Here is a 26,912-nt window from a genome sequence, read left to right on the forward strand (position 1 = left end):
AGTAGTTTGAGTCTAAATATCCTAAACATGTGGCTCATTGTGTTGTAATTCTTTATTTGTATATCTGTGTTCTATACTTGATGTGAGCCTATTGCTACACAGTACCTGGCAGAATACTGTTTATCTAATAGTTGCTCAGTAAACGTTGCCCAATGACTGAACACTGTAACCTGTATTGATCTCCCCAGTGCCGTAACTGCAAGGGCTCTTAGTGTTTATTCCAATCATTTTGCTAAATTGCCTTATATTATTCTTTCACTGTTTGAAGCATGTTCTAGATTCCAGTAAGATTAAATGGAGATGCCCTGGCCAAGGTACTTAACTCTCCCAGCCTCAGTTCCTTCATCTGTAAAAGGGGGGATAATAATAGCACCTCAATCAAAGTGTTGCTGTGCAAAATGAGACAATGCATTAAAATATTCAGCACAATGCCTGACACACTCAAAGTGGGAGAAGCATTTCATTAACTGTTACATTCTACATTTATGTCATTATCCCTTAGTATTCTCAGAGGGTTGTTGTGAAGATTATATGAGAACATATATGTGAAACCATGTTGTAATGCACTATGCAAACGTAGTTACCTTTATTTTCACTGTCTCTGCAACTAGGTTAGAAGCTCGTTTCAGCCTGAACACATTAAGTCCAGTCCTCCGCAAGATGCACAAAGCCTTACCCAGCTCAGCTTCTTTCTTTTAAAGTCTCCCATTTTCTACTCAGCACCTATCACAGGGTCATGCACATGTTAGGCACTCAAGGTAGATTTAAACATAGTAACAGCTCTAGAATTAGCAAGGCCTTTAGCTGAAAGTGAAGCCTGCTGCATTCTTTTTGTTTGATGTTTGTTTTGTATAACTTGATTGAAACATTTTTCCTTGGTCAATGTACTCCTAATATTTTGGAGATGCTGTATAATTGTATTAGGCTTAGTTAGCTTTGTGGTAGGACCACTTCCCCTTTTGGCATGGATGCCAGGGAGGCAGCCTTAGCCAGGGTCCTACTTTTTTCTCTTACTAAAGACATAAATTATATAACTCTTGCATTGCAGAACGACTGAAAAAGTGCTTGATTTGGGTCCTTTCTGACATTTTGACAACTTCTATGTAACACTCCGGTTTAGAATTTATTAAGATGTGGTAGTAAAACATGTAGAAAAAATAAAAGGGTAAGGCTTTCAGGTACTGATTGGAAACACAGGTATGGGTACAAGGAATCCAGATAGGTGAAAGTTCCCACAATCTTCAGAAAACGTACTCAAGTTCTGAAAAGGGTTTGAAGCAGTGTACAGGGAAAGCGCAATATATTAAGACAAAGAGAGTCGAATGCTCCTTAAAGCCTTAAGCAACTCCCGAGCACAGGGGAACGACTAGAGGCCTGCCTGGGGAATCCACGGGGATGATCGCAGGTGAGGGCGAGGAGGGCGAGGCGCGCCCCGGAGCCACAGGCCTGCAGGTGCTCCGCCCTGTCTGCCCCGCGGCGGGGGCCAATTCCCTTCGCCCCGCTGGGCCAGGGCGGCCCGAGACGGCTGAGCCGGCCGCGCTGGGGGAAGGAGTTTCCGGCGGACTCGGCGCGGTGCCGCTTCCTGTCCCCCTCGTCGCGCCGTCTCACACCGCCCGCCCGGGACGCGGCTCGCACCGGACCCCCCCTCCCCGTGCCCGGCGACGCCCCCGGCCCCATGCAATCCCGGCTCCTGCTCCTCGGGGCCCCGGGCGGCCACGGAGGCCCAGCTGCGCGGCGCGTGAGGCTGCTCCTGGGGCAGGTGGTGCGGCGCTCGGAGGTCAAGCTGCTGCACGCCGGGGCGGGGGCCGACACAGGTAACCCCGGGACGCCTCGCCGCCCAGCGCTCCGCGCGGGGCTCCTGCGCACCTCCGCGCCCCCCCGCCCCCCCCCCCCGCAATCCCTGCTGCGTCAACTGGGGAGGAGCGCTGCGCCGGGAGCTAGGAGATGGAGGTTCTAGTATCCACCTCGCCGCTAACTGCTGTGTAACGCGGGGCCAGGCGCATGCACTCTCTGAGCCTCATGTAACCCGTGGGAACTGGACTTAGGTTTCTGATGACCTGGAATAGTGCTTTCTCCTTCCCGCACTGCTTCTTTTACCCCCCCCCCGCCCCCCGGGATTCTGACTTAGATTATAGCACACGCAGAGCTTAATGCAGCAGCCCTCAGAGGGTGTTGAAAGCTGGACTTGACCTTGCTCTGAGTCCCAAGGGCCTGGAAGTCAGTCTGTGCCATGTTCCAGCCAGGGTTAGTGGCGGCTTAGAAGTGTACGTTCTCGCCAAAGAACCCCTCGTTAGGTTTTAAATGTATCCACGAGTCTTTCCAAGTTTTACTTGGAGTTTTCATTTCTCACAGGTTCACAAGTTCTTGGAACTGAAAACCACAATTTAATTTAGTTAAAACCCCTGACTCTGTAATGGAGGTAATTGAGACCCAGAAAGGAAAAGTGACTTCCAGAAGATCACACAGCTAACCCTAGGCTGTGAAAGCGCAGAGTCCTAACCACTGGACCACCAGGGAATTCCCAGCTCTGATTTCTAAGCTCAGTATTTCTTGGCTCTATCTGAGATGGTTTTAGGGATGTGTGTGTGTGTGTGTGTGTGTGAGCGCGCTGGAGTTAGAGCATTTGTGCTGGTTAAGGGAAGGGATGTATGTTGTTGCTCCACGTGAATGGCTAAGTGATTCTAGGCAAGATTTTGTCAGTGTCATTGCTTAGAATAAAGGAGGTATTCACCTGAGATTGCTAGTTTCATGGTTCTTCTTGCACCCCCAGCCCAATAATTTTCCTTGTCAGAAGTGAGGGAGTTTAAGTCCCATCCATTTCATCATTCATTCATTAAACAAATTTTTTTTCTTTTTCCTGTATAGGGTTGTGATTTGAGATTTTGCCCCTTTATAAATTATTATGCTTCTAGGGTGTTTGTTTTTTAGTCTTTGAGTTTTTTATTTGTTAGTTTCTCCTTTGTCCTAGAAGGCAGAGGTCAATGGTAGAAGTGTAGCGTAATCCATAACTCGTGATTTGGAGCGAACAGTCTGAGTTGGAGGCCATTTCTGCACCGTCTAGGTATGGGGATTTGAGGGTAGGTTACTTAATTTTGTGTCCCAGTTTCCTTAACTGTAAAATGAGGATAAGGAAAGTATATTTGATAGGGTTGTTGTAAGGATTTAGTTTATACAATCCCTGGCACATATTAATGTTCAATAAAAATTAGCTTCTTTATTATTCTTAGTATATGTTATTTTCAGCTATGTGAGATTTATTGTTTCCTTGGCTTTAGAAGAAATGAAACCAGTTCCTTTTAGGTTTGAACTGTGAGAACTGTCTAGGTAGGCTGGTGGAGCAGGGTTGATTCATGGGAACTTTAAAAAGAAAAATGTTCTTTATACATGAATAATACATGTTGATTATAAAAACATTAGACACGGCCTCAAAATTTGTGGTATGTCCAGCAAATCAAAGTACAGGCTTTGCTTCAAATGTGAGAGTCATGTACACATTACAAACAACATATTAACTTCTTAGACTCAGTCACTTAGCATGACACCACATGGAGTAAATTATGTTAACCCTACTTGCCTTGCCACTGCAAAGATTCTCAAGGTTGAAGGTATGAGGGCTGTGGATAAATGTACCTGAAAACTCACCAGAGATCTGGACTCAAGTAAGAACAGCTGTGAGCCAGGTAAACAGGAGGCAAGTTCTGGGCTTCCCTGGGACATAACATTGGCCATCAAGGTTGAAGTGTCCCATTTTGAACCAGATGTCACACACAGACAAATGTAAACCACAAATAGCATTATGCTGTAATGAATTACAGTTTAGATTGGAAAGATGCTCTCAGCTGCACTCAGACATGTGACTAGTAGCTCACCTCTCTGCAAGTAATTGACCTTGCTTCCTAGTAGTTTGGAAAAAGAACAACACGGATACAAATTATATACTATTCTTATCTCTCCTGGGCTGTATGTATGTCTTATTTATCTTATATTCCTTTTTGTGCATGTCAACTCTTTGTACCTAAGAAGTGTTCAGTGGCTTATTATCTTCCGGTTTGTACAGAGAGGGAGCAGGAGAGCCTGGAATTGCCTTGCTGGCTTTCAAGATAGGAGCTTTATAAAGCCTGAGAAGCAGAAGGAAGAGAGGGTCATTTTGTTTAAAAAAAAAAAAAAAAAAATCCCCAAACCCACTGCTTTTTATCTTTTGCTATTAGGTAGTCTCAACATCCATAATTTGTAAATTCTTTATATCTCTTTACACTTCAATTGGTTGTATTGTCTCTTGGTTTTAGGAACAAAGCGGTTAACAAGGAGGTTAGCTACTGCAGAGTTGTTTTTTTTGTTTGTTTGTTTTTTGGATGGCTGCGCGGCTTGTAGGATCTTAGTTCCCCGACCAGGGATTGAACCCAGGCCCTTGGCAGTGAGAGTGCAGAGTCCTAACCACTGGACCGCCAGAGAATTCCCTGCAAAGAGTTTTCATAACGATTATTGTAGTGTTTTCACAGAAGGAGCCAAATTAGTTCAGTAGGATTCTGATGTCAAACAGGCTCAGATATACCATAGATTAAGATCAAATGATAAATCTGGAAACATAACTCTATAAATCCACTGTGACACATTGAGTGTCATCCTTTTACACCCTTATTATTAAAGGGGTTCACTATTTTATCTTTCTGACTTTTGTGTATAAGTTTGTTTATAGAAATATTTAAAAATATTGATACTTTTTGTACAAGAAATCTATGTTCATTGTAGTGAAAAATAGACAAATTCCCTAAAATATCTTTCCATGCAAATTCATGATTGTCATTTTTTTGTGTTACTACTATCAGTTTTTGTAAAAAATATATATAATATGCATTTATATAAATACATATTTCTTTTTCTTTAAAAAATGGAATCATGTATGTTTTACAGTTTATTCTCACTTAGCCATTATTGTTAACGTACTAACATAGTGATAAATATTGTTATATCTGGTCATTTTAAATAGGCTTTAAGTTCATACATTTATCCATATAATTTATTTTACCAGTTTCCCATGCTTAGACATTCCGGTTGTCTATTTTTAAATATATAAACAGTGCAATAAACATCCATCCATATGTATTTTTGTAACTTTAAGATTATATCCTCGGGTTATAATAGAACTAATGACTTTGGGGAAGGGAAATATAGAACTCCTGCTTCAATTCAGAAATATGGTGTAAAGGGAGAAACTGTACTGTGTGTGTGCAGGTCTTAGCTCTATATTTACTAGGTATTGAACTTTGGGGAAATTATTAACTACTTTGAACCTGCAGCAGGCTATTTTGACCCTGAGGACATTGTGACTTTTGTGTATTAAAGAATTTAGCAGTAAAATCCCAGAACAGTTGTAACCTAATAAATTGCTGGACAATTTATTGGGAACATGCAGACTGGCCTGGAAATTGCTGATATATTTGGTTTTCTCTTGGGTCTAAGTTTTGTATTAAAAAAAACCAATGGTGACACTTAAGGGTTCTTAACCAGGGGTAATTCCCGTTCCCCAGGGGACATTTGGCAGTGTCTGAAGGCATTTTTTGGTTGTCCTAACCAGGGGGAAGGGGGTGCTACTGGTGTCTAGTGGGTGGAGGCCAGTGAATCTGCTGAACATTCTACAATGCACAGGACAGCCCCTAACAATAAAGAATCATTTGGCCCAAAATGTCAGTCGTGCTGGCTGTTGAGAAACCCTGAACTAAACCAACTTCTTTGGTTGGTTTAGTTCAAAGCTACAAGTCATTGAATTGTGAGTCCATTTCAGAGTCAAATGTCCTAAGGTGTGTATATTCATTAACTTAATTTGTAGTTTACAGTTCAGAAGGCATTAAGCATTAAGCATCTCCCATTTTAGGAGAAGGGCTACCACAGATGTGCCTGAAATACATAACTAAGAAAAGCATTTTTGAGATTGGTAAAGATTTTGACAGTAGAACAGCTTTGAAATATCTGAGGAAAATACCCATATTTCTCCTGGGTTAGCCAAGAACTAAATAAAAATTATTAATCATATAAAAAATTTAAAGTCTTATTAGAAACTATCAATACAAAATAAAACTCTGACAAAGCTATATACTAAAAAATTTGTTATTGATTAAACATTGAAGAAAGAGCAAAATCTTTTTGGTATTCAGTCCACGCTGATGGCCACAAAGGAAAACAGAGTTGCAGAAGATATAATTGGTGAAATTCTATATGGACAAAAAAAGTGATTGATAAATCCTCACTATAAAATAGTTCTTTAAATAAAAGAAAAATAAAAATGTGCTCTATAAAAATTGATCAAGGAGTTCTTTTGGCTTAATTTTGCTCGAAAGTTAACTTTGATGAAAATTTATGAACGCTAGTATTATTCTGATTAAAATGTTTGTTTTCAGAATATCCTCAGGGTCAAAATGTTATATATTCCTCTCTGAGTATGTATCTTCTTTGTAAAATAGGGATAGCTACACTTGCTTTGCCTGCCTTTACCTTACAAAAATTGTTGTGTTAGTCAGCAGTCATTAGGTTTTAAGTGACAGAAATGTGCACAGAAAAGCATATAATTGGTTCACATAGGTGGAAGGTCCAATGGCTTCAGACTGGACTAGATGCAGGATATTAGAACATCTGTAGGGCTTGGGCTCTCTCTGTCTTTCCCCATGGTTCCCCCACTCTCCACTCTTCCTTTATTGGATCTACTTTTTGCAGTATTGGTTTCAATGTCTGGCAGGCTTTCTTCAGCTGGTAGCAGTGACAGCCTTATTGACAGCCCCAGACTTTGACTCTCCTTACAGTTCACAATGTGAGAAGAAGAGAGAACATCTTTTCCTGTGAGCTCTGAAAAATCCTGGCGAGAAATCTTATTGGCCAAGCTTGGATCACAGGCCCATCTCTAAAACAACCACTGTGGTCAGAGAGTGGAATGTTCTGGCAGGGCTTGTGCAGGGTACTCATTTCTGGGCAGTTGGATGCAGGGGTAAAGGTTGGGAGGAGTGGTATAAACTACCTAAACCAAATTGGGTGGGTTCCTCACTGGAGAGAGGGATTCTGTTGTCAAAAGAGGAAAGAATATTGGGCATGTAAAACAAAACAGCTGTCCACTAAAAATCAAGTGAGTAGGGCTTCCCTGGTGGCGCAGTGGTTGAGAATCCGCCTGCCGATGCAGGGGACACGGGTTCATGCCCCGGTCTGGGAGGATCCCACATGCCGCGGAGTGGCTGGGCCCGTGAGCCGTGGCCACTGAGCCTGCGCGTCCGGAGCCTGTGCTCCGCAGCGGGAGAGGCCACAGCAGTGAGAGGCCCGCATACCGCAAAAAAAAAAAAAAAAAAAAAAAAATCAAGTGAGTAATGTCCGAACAGGTTTGTACAAGAGTGTTATGTAAAAGATATTAATTTTTATCTTGAATATAGAAATTATTTGCCTGTAAACTTTTGGGAAATCCCTTTAACTTAAGATCATTGCAAGTGATAAAATCAAGCCTTGTTACTTTAAAAATGGCCTTAAATTTGATTTCGTTTGGAAACTCTTCGATTCTTTTCAGGGTTTTTAATTTTCAAGTCCATATTTTCCATGCTTGAATAAAATACATAATTTATTGGTAGTAGTTATGTGACAGTTTGTGTACTGTACACGGATTTAGGTTAATCCGTTATGAGTTATGTGTGCTTGCTTTTTTGCATTATTTGTAATAATAAATGTAATTAAATGTTAAGCAGCTTACTCTATAACAATTTGTACTTTTTGTTAACGCATTCTTAGTTATTCTAACAATTTCCATTATGAGTATCTTATATTATTAACTAAAATCTTTTTAAAAAATGATTGCACTTGACCAAAGTATTTATTTGGTTTATTTGAAGAGAGGCATACGTTAGTTTCTTTTGCCTAAATTGTATTACCTGTTGTATAAGTATTGCCATTCTCCTTTAGATTAATACTTACACTATTTCACTTATATGAATCCTTTACAAATAAATGACTTGATTTCTTTTCTCTTTATTTTACATTTTTGGTTCAGTTTTTTTTTTTTTTTAAATAACTTGATTTCTGAGCATGTTGGAAGATGGGCTATTCTCAAAGAATACAGAAAACAGGGGGTTGAAACAATACTTAATTAAGAAAACAGTATCTAATTAAAGTGAACCAGGGCTTAAAACAATACTTAATTAAGAAAACAATATCTAATTAGAAACTGGAATCATTCATTCATATATTCACTATTGAATACCTGCTTGGTTTGAGGTATTATTTTTGGCACTGGGAATACAAAGGTGATTAAAACATAGACTTGACCAACAAAATGCTATAGTCTTATGGACTGAACAGTGGTCTTAAAACATTTTTCTCACTTATATCCTAAAAGGCTTTTGCAAATATATATCCCTTTATACATTTTTAGGTTGATATCTAGAAATTTCCCTAATAAGTATGAATAGTTGAAGAGCATGTTGTCTCTGTTGTAAATATTGACATTTGACACAAAAATTGTTACAATACTCTTTAAAATGTATCTTTTAAATGTGTCATCTGAAAAAAATGCACAACCTATAAGTTGAGAGAGTTATGTTTTATTTGGTGAACTTTCTGAGGACTTCAAGCCCAGGACACATCATCTCAGATAACTCTGAGAGACTGCTCCAAAGAGGCAAGGGTGGGGGTGGGAGCCAGGATATGTGGGAGATTTTGCAATAAAGACCAGGTAGTTGGAACATCAAAAGATTACTGTTAATTAAAGAAAACCAGATTTATCTGGTTTAGCGCTTTTCTGTGTATGGGAATGTGCAAAGTCTGGGTTCATTGAAATCATTCCTTTGATATGCCTCTCAGGTATTTGGGGCCAGTATCCTGTGCTTTCTAATCCCAAGTCTCCTCAGGGTGCACTGTCAGGGGTGGCATTTTGTTTCCATCCTGAGCTCCCTCAGGGCTCACCTTAGGGGTGACTGTAATGTGGTGGCTTGATGGCTGCAACATCCTTTGTTTATTAATATGGCAGCCAGTATTTTATTTTATTTTTTTTAACATCTTTATTGGGGTATAATTGCTTTACAATGGTGTGTTAGTTTCTGCTTTATAACAAAGTGAATCAGTTATACATATACATATGTTCCCATATCTCTTCCCTCTTGCATCTCCCTCCCTCCCACCCTCCCTATCCCACCCCTCCAGGCGGTCACAAAGCACCGAGCCGATATCCCTGTGCCATGCAGCTGCTTCCCACTAGCTATCTACCTTACGTTTGTTAGTGTATATATGTCCATGCCTCTCTCTCGCCCTGTCACAGCTCACCCTTCCCCCTCCCCATATCCTCAAGTCCGTTCTCCTGTAGGTCTGTGTCTTTATTCCTGTCTTACCCCTAGGTTCTTCATGACATTTTTTTCCTTAAATTCCATATATATATGTGTTAGCATACGGTATTTGTCTTTCTCTTTCTGACTTATTCACTCTGTATGACAGACTCTAGGTCCATCCACCTCATTACAAATAGCTCAATTTCGTTTCTTTTTATGGCTGAGTAATATTCCATTGTATATATGTGCCACCTCTTCTTTATCCATTCATCTGATGATGGGCACTTAGGTTGTTTCCATCTCCGGGCTATTGTAAATAGAGCTACAATGAACATTTTGGTACGTGACTCTTTTTGAATTTTGGTTTTCTCAGGGTATATGCCCAGTAGTGGGATTGCTGGGTCATATGGTAGTTCTATTTGTAGATTTTTAAGGAACCTCCATACTGTTCTCCATAGTGGCTGAATCAATTCACAGTCCCACCAGCAGTGCAAGAGTGTCCCCTTTTCTCCACACCCTCTCCAGCATTTATTGTTTCTAGATTTTTTGATGATGGCCATTCTGACTGGTGTGAGATGATATCTCATTGTTGTTTTGATTTGCATTTCTCTAATGATTAGTGATGTTGAGCATTCTTTCATGTGTTTGTTGACAGTCTGTATATCTTCTTTGGAGAAATGTCTATTTAGGTCTTCTGCTCATTTTTGGATTGGGTTGTTTGTTTTTTTGTTATTGAGCTGCATGAGCTGCTTGTAAACTGCTTCCACAGTTTACAAGAGAGCTGCTTCCACAGACTTTCTAAGTCAAAAATATGTTGATTTATTATCAGAAATGATATTTTTAATGATCTATAAACTGGCAACTTGATTATAGCCTTTTCATTTTGTTCATGGCAAAGAATTGGAAACCACTTAATTTTGGAAATTAATCCTTTGTCTGTTGCTTCATTTGCAAATATTTTTTCCCATTCTGAGGGTTGTCTTTTGGTCTTGTTTATGGTTTCCTTTGCTGTGCAAAAGCTTTGAAGTTTCATTAGGTCCCATTTGTTTATTTTTGTTTTTATTTCCATTTCTCTAGGAGGTGGGTCAAAAAGGGTCTTGCTGTGATTTATGTCATAGAGTGTTCTGCCTATGTTTTCCTCTAAGAGTTTGATAGTTTCTGGTGTTACATTTAGGTCTTTAATCCATTTTGAGCTTATTTTTGTGTATGGTGTTAGGGAGTGATCTAATCTCATACTTTTACATGTACCTGTTCAGTTTTCCCAGCACCACTTATTGAAGAGGCTGTCCTTTCTCCACTGTACATTCCTGCCTCCTTTATCAAAGATAAGGTGACCATATGTGTATGGGTTTATCTTTGGGCTTTCTATCCTGTTCCATTGATCTATCTTTCTGTTTTTGTGCCAGTACCATACTGTCTTGATTACTGTAGCTTTGCAGTATAGTCTGAAGTCAGGGAGCCTGATTCCTCCAACTCCGTTTTTCATTCTCAAGATTGCTTTGGCTATTCGGGGTCTTTTGTGTTTCCATACAAATTGTGGCAGCCAGTATTTTAGTTCACGGTCTCTCTGGCCCAAATTTGACCAATGTTTGGAAGACGTTTCATGACCAGTTTTTTCCCATGTTGCTAGGAATTCTCATTCCTAGGTCAGGCAAAGATTCTTGTTGATGTGCAGCTCCAGGTGCTACTTTCTGGATTAGGCCCTGTTGATAATTTAAAATTCTCTGGATCCTCTGTCTTACTAGTCTGTTATGATCCAGGAGATATTTTCTCTTGTTGCTTCTTCACATACCTAGAATTACACTATTACAATTATTCTATGTAGAGTTATAAATGTGATCTAATTCCTCAAGATGTTTAGCCATTATCAATTTTGTTGGAGGCCTGGTTACACATTGGGTAATGTAAGAGACAAGAATCTTATAAAATAGACAGGATGTAGGTAATAGAGCTGGTAACGTTGGCAGTCATAGTGCAGCAGGAAGACACAAAGCATAAACAGTTTAGAAACAAAGAACAAATTAAAACAATGATTAGTGTAACTAGTTGTAATCTGGTTGCAATAAACCATCAAGAATTTGGAGAGAGAAAATTAAATCTAGTCTTGCACCAGCTTACTTTTAACAACAAAATTCACTTACTTAATTAACTTTAATCTAAACCTAGCCAATCCTGACCATCCACAAACCTTCCATTACTTTCTGTATCCATATTAGTTTGTCCCTTATTTTTTTCCATCCAGAAAGAACCAGCTCTAAGATAAGTTTACTTTCTTTTCCCTTAATAAAATGCAATTCCATTTCTAATATCTTCTTTACAGAAAAACACACATTCTACTTTCCTACTGTATACTGAAATGTTTACGTTATTATTTCAATTAGCTTTAATTACATGTTTAAATTTGATGGACATCTCAAAGACACGGGAAGAGAAATGCCAGTTCCCTCTACAAGGCTTTTGTTTAAGGTCAGAATTCTGAGAAGATATTTTGTCAAACCTTTTAACTTAACTGCATACACACACATGCACACACACACACACACACACACACACACACACACACAAATTAGCCCAACTTGGCCATTTAAGGTTGAGATCTCTTTTAGTATAATTTAGGTACTTGCAAGTGTGATCTGGCTGGCGTATTAGTTGGAGGTTGGCTTTCTGATGCCCCTTTAAAGATGTCAGGTCGGCCTCCTCCCCAACCTCTCAGCCCAGACTTCTTGGTTTCCTTTACTGAGCAAATCCCAGGTTCCCCTAATGTCTTCCAATTAGGGGGGTCTCCCAGTGTTTTTCAGCCAGGCTCCCCTAATGTTACTGAGTCCAAGCTCACTCTGCTCGCTGCATAACAGGCCAATAAATCGGAGACAGGTGTTGAGGCAAGGAATAACGACTTTATTCAGAAAGCCGGCAGACCGAGAAGATGGCAGACTAATGTCTCCGAAAAACCATCTTATCGGGGTTTGGATGCCAGTTTCTTTTATACAACAGAGAGGGGGAGGAGACGAGGAAATAATGTAAAAAGGCCATAAGATTTGCAGCTGTCCCCTGGAATGGCCAGCCTTGGGGAGGGGATGTGTTAATTTCTTCTTTCTTGCAGCCATCCGCAGGTGGACAGGGTCAGGATGTACAAAGGCACTTTGGGTTTAACATTCCGGCAGAGGGGCAGGGTTCCCTGAGGCAGTCCATTGCATATAGACAGCATCCTTTTAGTGAACAAAAGCAGCGGAAAGCAAAGGTTAAAGTAAAAGCAATAAATTCAACATATAGTCAGATTTGGCTCTTCCCTGTTACCCTAATAGCTTTAGATTAGGGGGGTCACTCCCTAATGTCTTTCAGTTGGGAAGCCAGGTACCTGTTAGATACCGCCAAATGAAACTCAGGATCATCAGCTGTTAACAGGAGATCCTAGAGCCAGGGGAGACCCAGATTTGTCTGGACTCTGAGGAGGCGGATGGGCACAAGAGGCCTCTTCTGGTATCAAGGTTCTGGATCCTTGTAGAGTTTAGGCAAAGGAGAGAAGTATGCTCTGGGTCCCTTCGTAATTGGTTGCCAAAACTGTCAACTGAAAAAAATGTACAACCTAGAAGTTGAGTTATGTTTAATTCGGTGGACAGTTTGAAGACTTCAAGCCTGGAACACAGGATCTCAGATAACCCGGGACTGCTTCATCGAAGAGGCAAGGGGGGAACCAGGATATATAGGAGTTTTTTCAATAAAGACCAGGTAGTTGGAACATCAAAAGATTACTGTTAATTAAAGAAAATCAGATATCTCAAGTTAAGGAATTTAGCGCTTTTCTATGTATGAGAAGATACAAAGTCTGGGCTCATTGAAATCATTCCTTTGAAATGCACTTAGATATTTAGGGCCAGTACCCTGTGCTTTCTTATCCCAAGTCTCCTCAGGGTGCACTGTCCGGGAGGGCATTTTGTTTCCATCCTGAGCTCCCTCAGGGCTCACCTTCGGGGTGGCTGTAACGTGGTGGCTCGATGGCTGCAATGTCCTTTGTTTACTGATATGGCAGGCAGTATTGGTTCACAAATGGAATCAGAATATCCTAGTGATTGTTAGCTACCACCTCTTTGAAAATAGATAAAAAGCTCATCCTTAACTGTCAGAAAGTGTATGTTATTTCTTTATTTCCTTGATTTGTATTGCAATTACACTTACTCATAATTTTATCTTAATATATTCTTATTCTTGAAAGTTTTATCTTTATCATATTTTTCTGCAATGAAAAATGTTTCTATCATTATAATTATTAGAGCACAGTTGTTCAAAAGAAATCAATATGTTTCAAATTTTCTTAGAAACTAAAATTTTGTGGAAACATACCTATTAATAACATGAGTAGCACTTTTTTCCAGTTGACTATAAATTACTGTAATGAATATTCCCTAGTTTTATTGCTGAAATATAAAGAATTTTGATATAGCAATATCACTCAATTTTTTGCAGACTTTCTAAGTCAAAAATATGTTGATTTATTATCAGAAATGATATTTTTAATGATCTGTAAACTGGCAACTTGATTATAGCCTTTTCATTTTGTTCATGGCAAAGAATTGGAAACCACTTGACTTGCAAGTAAAGTCACTGACCCAGCCAATAGAATCATTCTGCCTGAATATCTGGGAAGTGCACTGAAAAGGCTTCACGAAAATTTATCAAATGGCTATGGTTATTTTCTCACGTAGAGGCTGCTTTTTTATTCTAATGTACTCAGAAAGAGTTGTTAAAATAAAACTTTCATTCGACATACCTTTGCCAGCACAATATTTTTTGGAGAAAACGCTTTTACTTTATCACATGTTTAAATACTTTCTGTCAAATTCTTAGTTTTCATAATTAACAAAGGTAGTCTGTCCTGTCAATCCGATCAGCCAAATTAGACTTTCTGACAGAAAAAGTATTTTTCCCTTTCAATTCAAATAAATGTGTTCATGTATATTTTAAGAAATGTTATAAAAACCACTGAAAAATAAATGGGACACATTTTGAAGGCTAGATTACTAAAGGCAGTAAAACCAAGAATAAAGGAATCTCGTGGTTACATATTTAAGTTGTTTATTTCATAATATATGATAATATAGTTTTGCTCTTTAATGTATAGTAAAGTAATATAATATGGTTAAAATTATTTATGTAAAGAGGACTGTGGCAGAAGTCATTTTTTTTTTTTTTTTTTGGTACGCGGGCCTCTCACTGCTGTGGCCTCTCCCCTTGCGGAGCACAGGCTCCGGACGCGCAAGCTCGGCGGCCATGGCTCACGGGCCCAGCCGCTCCGCGGCATGTGGGATCTTCCCGGACCGGGGCACGAACCCGTATCCCCTGCATCGGCAGGCGGACTCTCAACCACTGCGCCACCAGGGAAGCCCATGTTTTTTTTATTAAATGTGCAATGAACTTTGTTTATGGGCCTTAGAGAACAATTAAATAGAAATCATGTATAACAATCAGTAATAAATTCATCCGTTTCTTTAGACCTCATGATCAATCTTTGACTTTGTATTTAGTGGAACAGAACACTATTTGGTTCAGAAGCTAGTATATAACATTTTCATTATAAGAGTTAGAAAATAGCATTTTATAAGATGAGGAATGACTATATTGGAATGAATATTTTATGATGATGTTTGAGAATAACTTTTTGTCTACCTTTATGAAAGATACACATCTGATCGGGAACATTTAAAACTTTTCTCTGTTCTTTTTATCCAGTGTATTGTGAAAAATTTGGTAGTGCTGAAACCTATTTCAGTTACATTAAAATGAATCAGGATTAATAATGTGTACTGCTTCAGATGTTCAGAGGTGCCTTTTTTTTTTTTCTATGAATAGCATGTTCTCAAGATAAGAATTGAGAAAAGCTGAAAAAGTAGCTTACCTTTAAGGTTGTGAAAAGCCAGTTTTCGAAGCTTTCTTTGCTTTGCTCTCTGAGCTCTCCCATCTTGGATTTTTTGACAATACTCACTCACACTTACTCACTCTGCAATATACTGTATCTGACACAGGCCAACACAGGCCAAACTACTCTGGTCAGTTATAAAGCTACTCTTCACTTTTAGTAGAGCTATATGAGACGGAAAGAGTATTCCTAGGCAGGTTTATGTTGATTTGAATACTTCTGAAAGCAGGCTTCTCCTCAGCCATAATTAAATATGCCCCTTTGTTTGGTCCCCTGGAGCAACGCACCGTTCACTGTAGTAGTAAACTAAGTGAGAGAAGGGCTCCTGAAAAGACCCGTGGGGATGGAGAGCCTGTAGGGCCATTCTCAGTCAGGTCAATGTTAGGGAAGAACACACGGAAGTGAAGATCTGAAAACGGATCCCCTTCAGACTGTTATGCTCTATCCCCTTGGAAAGTCCTTGTGTACCCTAATTTAAAGACTCATAATGTAAAGGAGCCATAATCAATAGTTGTACAGTGTGAGAAATGCTATTACAGAAGGATGAGCCAGATACTGTGCAGAAGGACAGGAATGGAGTGATTAGTTCTTGAGTGAGGTGGAGATGGTGCAAAAGGGAAAGTTAGGGTAGATTCAGTGGGGAGATGAAGATATCTGAGGAGTACTTGTGTGAAGGAAAAGTGTGAGAGATGTGGAAGGGCTTCTAGGTCAGGGAATAAAGCATCGGTTCCTGAGATAAGAATACAAGAGGTAGAGCTGGTTGGACAACACACACAGAGAATACAGAGTTCCGTGTTTCTCATGTTAAATTTGAGGTGCCTCTGGAATACCATAGTGTCCAACAGGCTACTGAGAGGTATTGAACTCGGGAGAGAGATCTGAGCCAAAGTAGACATAGAAGACTTTCATTGTACAGAGGTCAGATGTGGGCTATGGGTGTGGATTAGATGACTAGTCAAGTGTAGCATGGTAACCGCAGATGGCCAAGAACATGAGCATTTGAGGCAGGGAGGGCAAATGTCTAACCCCTATGAATGTCTTTTTCCTCTTTGCCTACAAATGGCTAATTGATCACTGCCCTGTTTCTTAATGAGTCCAGTTTCCATTGTGATTTCTTCTTTGGGTTTTTTGGAAGCCTGTTTCTTGATTTCCAAATGTTTAGAGATTTGCCAGTTATCTATTTGGTGCTAAGTTCTAGTTGAATTCCATTTTGATCAGGAAGCATACTTTGTATGATTTTAGTCCTTTGAAATTTATTAAGACTTGCATTATGGTGCAGCCAAAGATCTAGTTTGATGAATATTTCATGTGCATTTAAAAAGAATATGCATTCTACCATTGTTGGGTGTAGTGTTCTATAAAGGTCATTTAGGTTAAGTGGTTAATAAGGTTTTCAGATCTTTACTTCTATACTTGGTCTTAGCCAAAAGGCCAAGAACTGATTGTTTTTACTTCTATATCCTTCTTTTTTTTTTCTGCTCTTCCATCACTTACTGAGAGAGATATAGTAAAATATGCATATATGATTTTGAATTTTTCTCTTCCTCCTTTCAGTTCTGTCAGTTTTTGCTTCATGTTTATTCCCCAGCTCCCTCTTTGCCAGTCACCACCTTAGGTTTGCTGTCTTCCCCCACAAAGGGTCACAGCTCCTTTCAGGAGTTATTCTAAATACACTCACTCTCTCTCCTTGCTCTCCCCTGGCCCCTTCAGGCTTGTGTCAGTGGTGGTAATGGCTTTCTGTTATTGCTAGTCCCAGGGTACTGCACCATCCTTGCTGGTTTTCCCAAACTCTGCCCATACCTTCATAAATGGTTCCTTTATTATTCTCTCCTCAGTTATTCATTTTGAATGGACTACCAGTTTCTTGCTGGGCTCCTGATGGATAATGGATATATTTAGGAAAAGCATTTCAGTTAGTAGGAAAATCCAGTGCGAAAGCCTGAAATGAGTATATGTCTGACATGCTCAAGGAGTAGCGAAGAGACCCACGTGGCTGGAGTAGAATAAGTGAGGAGGACACTAGTAGGAGATGAGCTCAGAAGGGAAATGGGGTGCCAGATCAGACATAGCCTTTTAGCCCACTGCAAAGATGGGGGTTGAGCAGAGGACTGGCATTACTTGATTCCTATTTTCTTATGATCACTGTGGCTACTCTGTTGAGAATTAACTGTAGGGTGCCAGGGTTGAGACAGGAGATCTGTAAGGGAGTGAGAGGTAATGCTGTTTAAATGAGAAAATGAATTTAAGTAGTAAATCCCTACCTGGCTTGGGTCAGCATTGTGGTGGTAGAGGATGTAGAGGGAAGTGGGTAATACTACATATATATTAATGACAGAGTCGCTACATTTTCTGATGGGGGGTGGGAGAGAAAAGTTAAGAATGGCTGCAAGATTTCTGGTTTGAGAAGCTGGAAGGATTAAGTTCCCATTAGTAGAATTGGGGAATACTGTGGGTGGAACACACACAGTTCAGAAGTTCAGTTTTTTTTTTTTTTTTTTTTTGCTGTACGCGGGCCTCTCATTGTTGTGGCCTCTCCCGTTGCGGAGCACAGGCTCCGGACGCGCAGGCTCAGCGGCCATGGCTCACGGGCCCAGCCGCTCCGCGGCATGTGGGATCTTCTCGGACCGGGGCATGAACCCGTGTCCCCTGCATCGGCAGGCGGACTCTCAACCACTGCGCCACCAGGGAAGCCCAGAAGTTCAGTTTTGAATATGTCAACTTGAAGCCGACTATTAGGCGCCTCAGAGTCTGTTGGAATCCATGCTTCGAGTTCTGTGGTCTGGATTAGAGATATAAATTTGGGAGCAAGCAACATATTAGTTGCACTTAAGGGCATAAGCCTAGATGAGCTTATCAAGGAGAGGTTATAGATAGAAAAGAAAAGAGGCTAGAACCGGGCCTCCGCACCCAGGGAACGGAAGTTGAGGAGGAGAGGAAGAAAAGGCGAAGAAGACTTGAGTCATAATGAGGTAGGAGGAAAAGAGACAAGGTGAGAGGGCAAGGAGAGGGAGAGAGAGAGAGGTGGAATCCCTGTGGAGTGAGTCGTGATTGGATGCGGGGCTCTGACTCCACTCCAGATATCATGGTGGTTAACTCTTCCTGCTAACTGTACCGTGGCAGCCAAGCTGTGGCTAATGACGTAGGCTTGGCCAGTTCAATGTTCCTGCCCATGACTTCGAGTCATGAGGGAGTTGTGCAAAAGCTGCAGGAACAGTTTATTTATGGCAGTGCCCTTTTTATTAGAAGATATATCTGAAGACTTTAAGGATGAAGAATCATGACTTTTGCATCTTAAGGCAGTGTTTTTCCAACTTCCCTACAGGTTTGAGAAATATCAAAATAAAATGGGGGAAAAAGTTGTCCTCTGACTGTGTTGTCCCACAATATGGATCTAAGGGTGCCTGGGGTGGTATCTCAGTGAGTTTATCCTGGGGTGTGACTTTGACTGTGCTTCCTGTTGCCTTCCCTAACATATTGTGGACTAGTTTCTGAGCCTAGGTCTCTTCATGATGGGTTCATGCTTCCTGTGAGGTATTTCATAGAACCGCTGTAACAAAAACCCCAGTGTCCTCATACTAACCTAGTTTGAGATGGACTTTCTGTTACAGTAGTTCTGTGAAATAGCTCACAGGAACCATGGGTTACTTAGAGTCAAGATTAAATGAAATAACATAAATAAATATGTCTATAATAGTATTTGCCAAATAGCTGGAACTCAGTAAGTATTAGCTGATGTCTAGACTAATTCAGAGGAAAATTCCTTTGATTCACACTCTAAATGTACGTGCATTGTGTATTAGAAATTATACCTGTGTTTTGCACAATGTTTCTACTTATCTCTTAATTTACCACATACCTGTAATATATTTCTTCATCTATAAAAACTTTTTTTTCCATAGATTTACAAATTTCCTCATTTATAAAGTCTCTGTCTCACATATTTGGGGAATGTGTAAAGGACTTAAAAGATAGTAATCATTCAACAAGTGTTGGCTGTTGTTAGTACCATGATTTAAGGCCTTGTTCTCCAGGATACCTCACTAGCTCAAAACTGGCAGTGTTGAAAGATGTGTTTTACACAGCTACTTTTTCTAAGTGTTTTTGAACCCTTTGCAAGTGAAGTTCCAGTTGCAGATGGGATCAATATGTCTATTTTGCTGTTGGAGAGAGCAAAGCAGAGATTGTTTGGTTCACTCCTGCACTTTAGAAGATCAACCAGAAATTAATGTTACTTTAAAAACTTAGAACCATGTAGAAGTGACTGAGAGCTTTTGCTCTGTTTTGCTTGTTTCATGTAGGAATTCTTGGCATATATGCCACTGGGGCTTTGCTCTTTTCATGTACCTGGAAATGTTGAATTTGGGAGTTATGTTGCTAGAGAACTTGAATTTGTATGTCGTAAAAATAAGAACCTATAAAGATGTAAAAAGGTTGCCAATACATGTTAAAGATAGCACCTTATGGGTGCTTTGGACGATCTTAAACAAAAATGCATCCTTCTGTATTGTTGACTTTATCAGTATTGCTATTAATGAGAAAATAGAGCTGGTTAATATATTTTATAGTATTTCACCTGTTTTGCTAAAATAGCATTTAAAAAGTGAATTTCACCGACACTTCTTCTTTATCTATATAACTTATACTATGGATACTAGTTGTACAGCACAGTGCCTGACATAGACAGGTGTTTCTATGGATGCCCAACACAGACAGATCTGTGGTACACACATCCCTCTCTGTAGGTCAGGAGAATCACTGTTGCAAAAGCCATAGTGTGTTGTTTTCTTGTCTCTTTTAATGGTTGTGTTTCTGTATTCTCTTTTTAGGTGATACAGTTAATATTGGAGATGTATCTTACAAGTTGAAAACGCCTAAGAGCCCGGAACTTGTGCCACAGAACTACTGTAAGAACTAATCATTTATTTTATGAATTTATCACTTTGTTTCACTTCATCCATGAATATTTCAGTAAAATATTTATTTTTCCACATATTGCTGTTTCTGTTTCAACTGAAATAAACTTTACACTTAATAAAATGCACAGACCTTAAGTATTCCTTTTGATTAATTTTGACAATTTTATAAATGTGTATAACCACCAAGATTGCTTTCATCACGTCTGAATGTTCTCTTGTGCCCCCTTCCCTGCTCTGCTGCTCTCCTGCTCTCCTGTTCTGGAAGCCACTGTTCTATTTTCTACGATGGTAGATTAGTTTTGCTAATCTAATTCGTTCTTCAGCTTTCTATAAATAGAATCATATAGTATAGTTTTTTTTGTGTGTGTGTATTTGGTTTCTTTCCACCGAGAATAATTTTGAGATTCATCCATATTCCTGTACCAATCAGCTTGCTTTTAACTGCTGAGTAATATTCCATTGTATAAATATACCATAATTTATTTGTTCTTTTGTTGATGGACAGTTGGATGGTTTCCATTTTTGGACTTTTATGAAAAAGTTACTGTGAACATTCCTATAGAGGTCTTGTAGTCATAAGTTTTCACTTATCTTAAATAAATAACTAGGAGTTGATGTGTCATAGGGTGGATGCCTGTTTAACTTTACTAAACACTGCCAAAAAGTTCTCCAAAGTAGTTGTACTATTTTACCCTTTGACCAACAGCAGTGTTCCACATCCTTGCCAACCTTGCCATCCTTGGTATTTCTAGTCTTTTAGATTTTACTCATTCTACAAGGTGTGAAATGGTCACTCATCATGGTTTTTGTTTTATAACAGCTCTATTGAAATACAATTCATATACCATAAAATTCACCTTTTTAAAGTGTACAACTCAGTGGTTTTTAGCATATTCACAGAGTTGTGTAACCGTGCCACTATCTAACTTTAGACCATTTTTCATCAAGTCAAAAAGAAACCTCACACTCATTAACAGTCACTCCCGGTTTCCTCCTCCTCCTCTTCCCCCTGCTGCCCCTCTAGCCTTTGACAATCATTAATATACTTCCTGTTTCTTTGGATTTGCCTATTCTTAACATTTCATATAAATGGGATAATATGTGGCCTTTGTGTTTGGCTTATTTCACTTATAATGTTTTCAAGGTTCATTCATGTTGTAGCATGTATCAATGCTTCATTCCTTTTTATGGCTGAGTAGTGTTCAGTTGTATGGATATACCACTTTTTGTTTATTCATTCATCGGTTTGGGGATATTATGAATAATGTTGCTATAAATGTTCATATACAAGTTTTTATACAGACATACGTTTTCAGTTTTCTTGGATATGTGCCTAGGAGTAGAATTGCTAGGTTATATGGTAACTCTGTTTAACATTTCCAGGAATTATCAAACTGTTTTCCAAAGAGGCTGTACCATTTTACATTCCCACAAGCAATGTATGAGGGTTCCAGTTTCTCGATATCTTCAACACTTATTACTGTCTTTCCTTTTTATTGTAGCCATCTTCATGGGTATGCAGTGGTATCTAATTATTGTTTTGATTTGAATTTCTCTAATGACTCACAATCACTTCTTTGCTCAAAATCATGTCAATTCTTTTCTCAAAATTCCTTAAAGCACTCTAATACCTTAGGAACAAAGGTCAATCCTTACCTTTAATGATCTAGTCTCAGCCTCATCTCCTGTCACTGTACTTCCCCTGTTCTATGTTCCAGTCATTGGGCACAATATAAAATATTTTTTTGTTCACTCTTCAGATTCTTTCAGTAGACAATGCGCTCCTTGAGGGAGAATATCTCACTTTCATCCAATACAAATTTCCATTGACTCTACCTCCTAAATGGCTCTGCGATCTGTCCTCTCCACTCTGTCCCACTTTTCTTTTACTGTATTTTTTTTGAGGTTTTTTTCTGTTGGCTTTTTTTTTTTTTTTGGCCATGCCACGCTCATGCAGGATCTTAGTTCCCCGACCAGGAATTGAACCCATGCCCCCTGCAGTGGAAGTGCAGCGTCTTAACCACTGGACCGCCAGGGAAGTCCCCTGAGTTATTTTCTTAGTGGTAACTCTAGGGGTTATAATTAACAGTTTAACTTAAAACAAACTTGTTCATATTAATACTAACTTAATTTCAATAGTATATAAAAACTTTGTTCCAGTATAGCTCTGTTCCCTTCTACTTTCTTCGTACTATTATTGTCATACAAATTATAGCTTTATATATTAAAAATCTAGTGACACAATTTTATAATTATCATTTTATGAAATTGTCTTTTAAATCAGATAGAAGAAAAGAGTTACAAACAAAAATATGTTTATATTGTTTTTACATTTACATATATTTTTTACATTTACATATATTCCAGTTACCTTTACTGGAATGCTATTGTGTGGATTTTAGTTACTGTCTAGTGTGCTTTTATTTCGGCCTGAAAGAAGGACACTCTTTAGTATTTTTTATAGGGCAGATCTGCTAGAGATGAATTCTCAGTTTTTATTTGTCTGAAAATTTCTTAATTTCACCTTTATTGTTTGAAGAATTCTTGGTTGACAGTTTTTTCTTTTCTGCACTTTGAATATGTCATCTTACTGCCTCTGGCCTCCATAGTTTCTGATGAGAAGTTATTAATTTTACTAAGGATCCCCTCTACATGATGAATCACCTTTCTTTCTGCTATCAAGATACTTTCTCTTTGTCTTTGTCTTTTGATAATTTGACTATGACGTGTCTGAACGTGGTCTGTATGAGTTTTCCTACCTGATATTTGTTGAGCTATATATACTATACTTTCATTTACATCACATACCCTTTGTACTATTGTCAACATATATTTTAATTCCATATATGCTAAAACACTATGATATTTATTGTCATTTTTGCTAAAACAGTGATATTTATAGTTATTTTTGCTTTAAGCAATAATAGAGTTTTAAATAAAATAAATATATAGATATAAAATGAAGATAGTTTTAGAAGCTTTTAATATTTATTCATATTTTAATGCTTTATACTGCTTTTTATTCCTTTCTGCAGATTCAGGCATACATCATCTGAAAGCATTTCCCTTTAGCAAGAAGAGTTTCTTTTAGCATTTCTTTTAGTATGTTTGCTAGATATGCATTCTCTCATCTGTTGTCTGTCTTAAATTGTGGTTATTTTGCTTTCATTTTCAAAGCATTATTTTTGTTATTGTTGGATATGGAATGCCATTTTTTTTTCTTTTAGTACTTTAAAGACATCATTTTATTGCCTTATGGTTTCTATTGTTTCTAATAAAAAGTCAGCTATAATTTTTGTTTTTGCCTGTTTGTAATTTGTCTGTTTTCTGTATCTGCATTTAAGATTCTTTTTTTATTTTTTATTCTTCACCAGAAGTTTGGCTTGATGTACCAAGGTACAGTTTACTTTGAATTTATCTTTGTTGTGTTTCTCTAAGCTTCTTGAATCTATGGGTTAATAACTGTCATCAGTTTTGTCATCAACTTCTTGTCCATAACTAAGTTAATTGATTCTCTCTTCTGTTTCGTATGTTGTCTTAGTCCCATCTGATGATTCATTCATTTTGGTTAATATATTTCATTTCTACCATGTCCATTTGGTTTTCCTTTTTTTTTCTAATTTTTTGGCCACGCTGCCCCGCATGCAGAATCTTAGTTCCTCCACTGGGGGTGGAACCCATGCCCACTGCAGTGAAAGCATGGAGTCTTAACTACCAGACTGCCAGGGAAGTCCCTAGTTTTCCTTTTTATTTTTCATCTCTCATGCTTGAATATGTGAATGGGAAAGAATTGGTGGTAGGTGCAGATTTTCTCTGTTGCTGGGACTTCTCATCATGCCAGCCCATGTATGGCCGTTATAGGTTTGTTAAAAGTTCAACTTGTTTACCCTGACACATCTATGGCAGATTCTTCCTCCTCTTGCCATTCTACCAGGGATGAAAGTTAGCTGTGGGTCTCTTCTCTCCTTGAAAGGGCTCATTACTTTCTATAATCTAGTTCATTTAGATTTCTTTGTATCCTTAGCTGTATGATGGATCTTAAGAAACTGTGATTTTTGTAGATTAACTGGTTTGTCCTGGTTGTTATGTTGGAAGTGAAATTCTCTTGCAGTTCTCGCCATGCTAACTAGAAGTGGGAGTCAGGAATATTTATTTTTGATGTTTATTATTTAATGGTTATGCCTAATCATATTATTTTAATAGACAGGTTTTCTTTTCTAGGGGTGAGACTATTGGCTTAATTCTTTAACAAGTTGTTATACTTGTCTAGAGAAAAATTAACAAAATAGATCTATAACATCTTACATGTCATAGGTACGTGATAATTGAAAAAAAAAACCACTCATTTTTCCTGATTTCTGGGTCTTTTCTCATTATGAATGTAGCTAATTTTTATAATAAACTTCAGATGTGAAGAATAATATCTGCTCTTGATAGACAATAAGAAAAGTGCTGTATAGTTTGAGTTCTGTAGGGAAACAACTACTTGGTGGGGGGAAATTATGTTTAAAATTTTGACTGTACTACTTTCTAGATGTATGAATTTCCTTCCTTCCTTCCTCCCTCCCTCCCTTTCTTTCTCCCTCTCTTCCTCCCTCCCTTCCTCCCTCCCTCCCTTCCTTCCTTCCTTCCTTCCTCTCTCTCTCTCTCTCCCTCCCTTCTTCCCTTCTCTCCTTCCCTCCTTCCTTCTTTCTTTTCAGATGTGTCAATTTCCGTAGTCATATAACTGTTCTGAGTCTCCTTGACTATATGGGGATGATCATTTTAACCTCACTGATACATTGTAAGGATTAAATCAAATAGCATATGTGAAATATATACGATAGTGCCTGGCACAAAGTGCTGAATACATATGAGTTCCAGATACAACCATTTCCCCAGTCTCCTGATTCTTGTTCCTTTTCATCTTCCATTATCGCATGCCTGTGACACTATTGAGTACGGGGATTACTAAAGGCTGCTGTGATTCTGCTTAAGAGATATGCTAAAAACAGTCATCTTCAGTCAGTTTTATCCCTAAAAAATGAATCTGGAATATATTTCAGCTAGATTTAATTTTGAATTTGCTCTCAGTTAGGTTGTTTGCAGATCACCAATGTTGGTAGGCTCTTCAAATACTTCAGTTTAAGAAGATCAAACTTAACATGTTTACAGTGTGGAAAGAATGTTGGCCTTTTCAGTCTCACCTAGACCTGAAGCATGGTCATTGCCTGATAGCTATCAACAAGGGATAGCACTACCCATCCCTTCTTTTAACAGCTAAGATGCCATAGTCTCTTGTCTGGGGTCTGCTGAAGTACTTTGTCATAATCACAGATACTTACTCATTTTGAGGATCTTCTTATTCAGTGAGAGAATTAACAAGACTGTCTGTACTAGTTTCAAGAATTCAAGGGATCCTAGCAATAATATCAATTTAAAAACTTACAAGCATGTGCTTTGAATGAATGTACTCTCATACTTTGCAAATGACTGAGGGACAATACAGTGGCTGGCTCAGACCAAGTCCCAGAGTGTAAAAGGTATCTGCTCCTAAATATAGCAAAACTCCCATAAATTGTCACGAAAACCCCCCAGAAAAACAAAGAAAAGCCCTCAACATTTTCTGGTTTACATACTTTCAATTTTTATTATTGTTTGCATGCATCTCTTATGTAATCAAAAGTTTTCTTTTGTGTTTCGTTATTAGTAGCTTACCCTTTGAAATATATCAGAAGAGAGTTTATACTGAAATCAGTTGGATGGTTTGTGCCTGCTATCCATTCATCATTGTTCCTACCATATATCAAGAGGATGATAGCATATGTTTTACCCAACAGTAAATTGTTATATTGCCTCTGCTAGTCTTTCTTACGAGCAACTGTGCCATTTGTAAGAAAAAGACTGTTGGGCGTTTGTTAACTTGAAATAAGAAAAGTGGCCAAGCTAATTCAACCAAAATCTCACATATTCACATAAGTTTTACGTGTTGGTTGCTACACATTGATTAGACAGATATATTGTATTGCGTAATATAACATGTTTTTATGCATCTGTTTACTGTATTATGTTCAAATACAGTTCTTTGAACGTTTTCTCCCTCTCTCAGGGACTGTTACCAGATTGGGAAAATTACAGTTCTTTGGCTTCATTCTTGCTATTACATGACTGATTAGGGATTATGGGTTTTGGCCATGAGAGAACTTTGGTGGATTTTTTCTCCCTAAGAGTTATTTTTTAAAATATGTTAAAATATTTTGGAAATGATGTTTTGTTGAAGTTTGATACCCTATTACTTTCCTTCCTGTATTTATGCTTCATTTTAGCTTTTTGCCTCTTGGATATTTAATATTTTGAAATGAAACATAAAATGATAGACTTTTGTTAAGGAAAGGAACTTTAGCAATTATTATCCTCTCTGGAACTCATTTTATAGCCGGGAAAGTAGGATCACAAGAAAGAGGTCAGAAGACTAATTAATTAGTAGCAAAACCCAGATTTCCTGACTTCTGTTTGATTTTTCTTTTATAGTCTGCCACAGTGTCTCTGGCGGCTTTCTTTAGAATAAGTCCTGCGATGTAGGAAAACTCTTTTGGAATTTAAAAGTGTGAAGGATTACTGAAAAATATTGAAATAGTTGAAGCATGGCAGTTTTACTTTATCTCTATCTTAAATTAAAGTTATTATTTAGAGCATTGAAAATCACTATTGTATTTTAGTAATGAAGAAATAAAAGTCACAATGTTGAACTATGGTCCCTGATATTCATATTAAGCGTCTATTTAATGGAATGGTAGAAATCCTGCTAACTGGCAGAAG

General features: G+C 38.5%; 1 protein-coding gene across 1 annotated transcript in view; it reads left to right on the forward strand.

Moving 5' to 3' along the window:
* The first annotated feature begins 1,633 nt into the window (after nt 1-1,633).
* VWA8 (von Willebrand factor A domain containing 8) overlaps nt 1,634-26,912 on the forward strand; it is a 369,324-nt gene continuing 344,045 nt past the window's right edge. Inside the window, exons 1-2 of the mRNA XM_030882155.2 lie at nt 1,634-1,814; nt 20,025-20,102. Of these exons, the coding sequence (XP_030738015.2) occupies nt 1,676-1,814; nt 20,025-20,102 (217 nt within the window). The 5' untranslated portion in view covers nt 1,634-1,675. The remainder of the gene's footprint in view (nt 1,815-20,024; nt 20,103-26,912) is intronic.

This window comes from Globicephala melas, chromosome 18, assembly GCF_963455315.2.
Source record: "Globicephala melas chromosome 18, mGloMel1.2, whole genome shotgun sequence".
NCBI lineage: Eukaryota > Metazoa > Chordata > Mammalia > Artiodactyla > Delphinidae > Globicephala > Globicephala melas.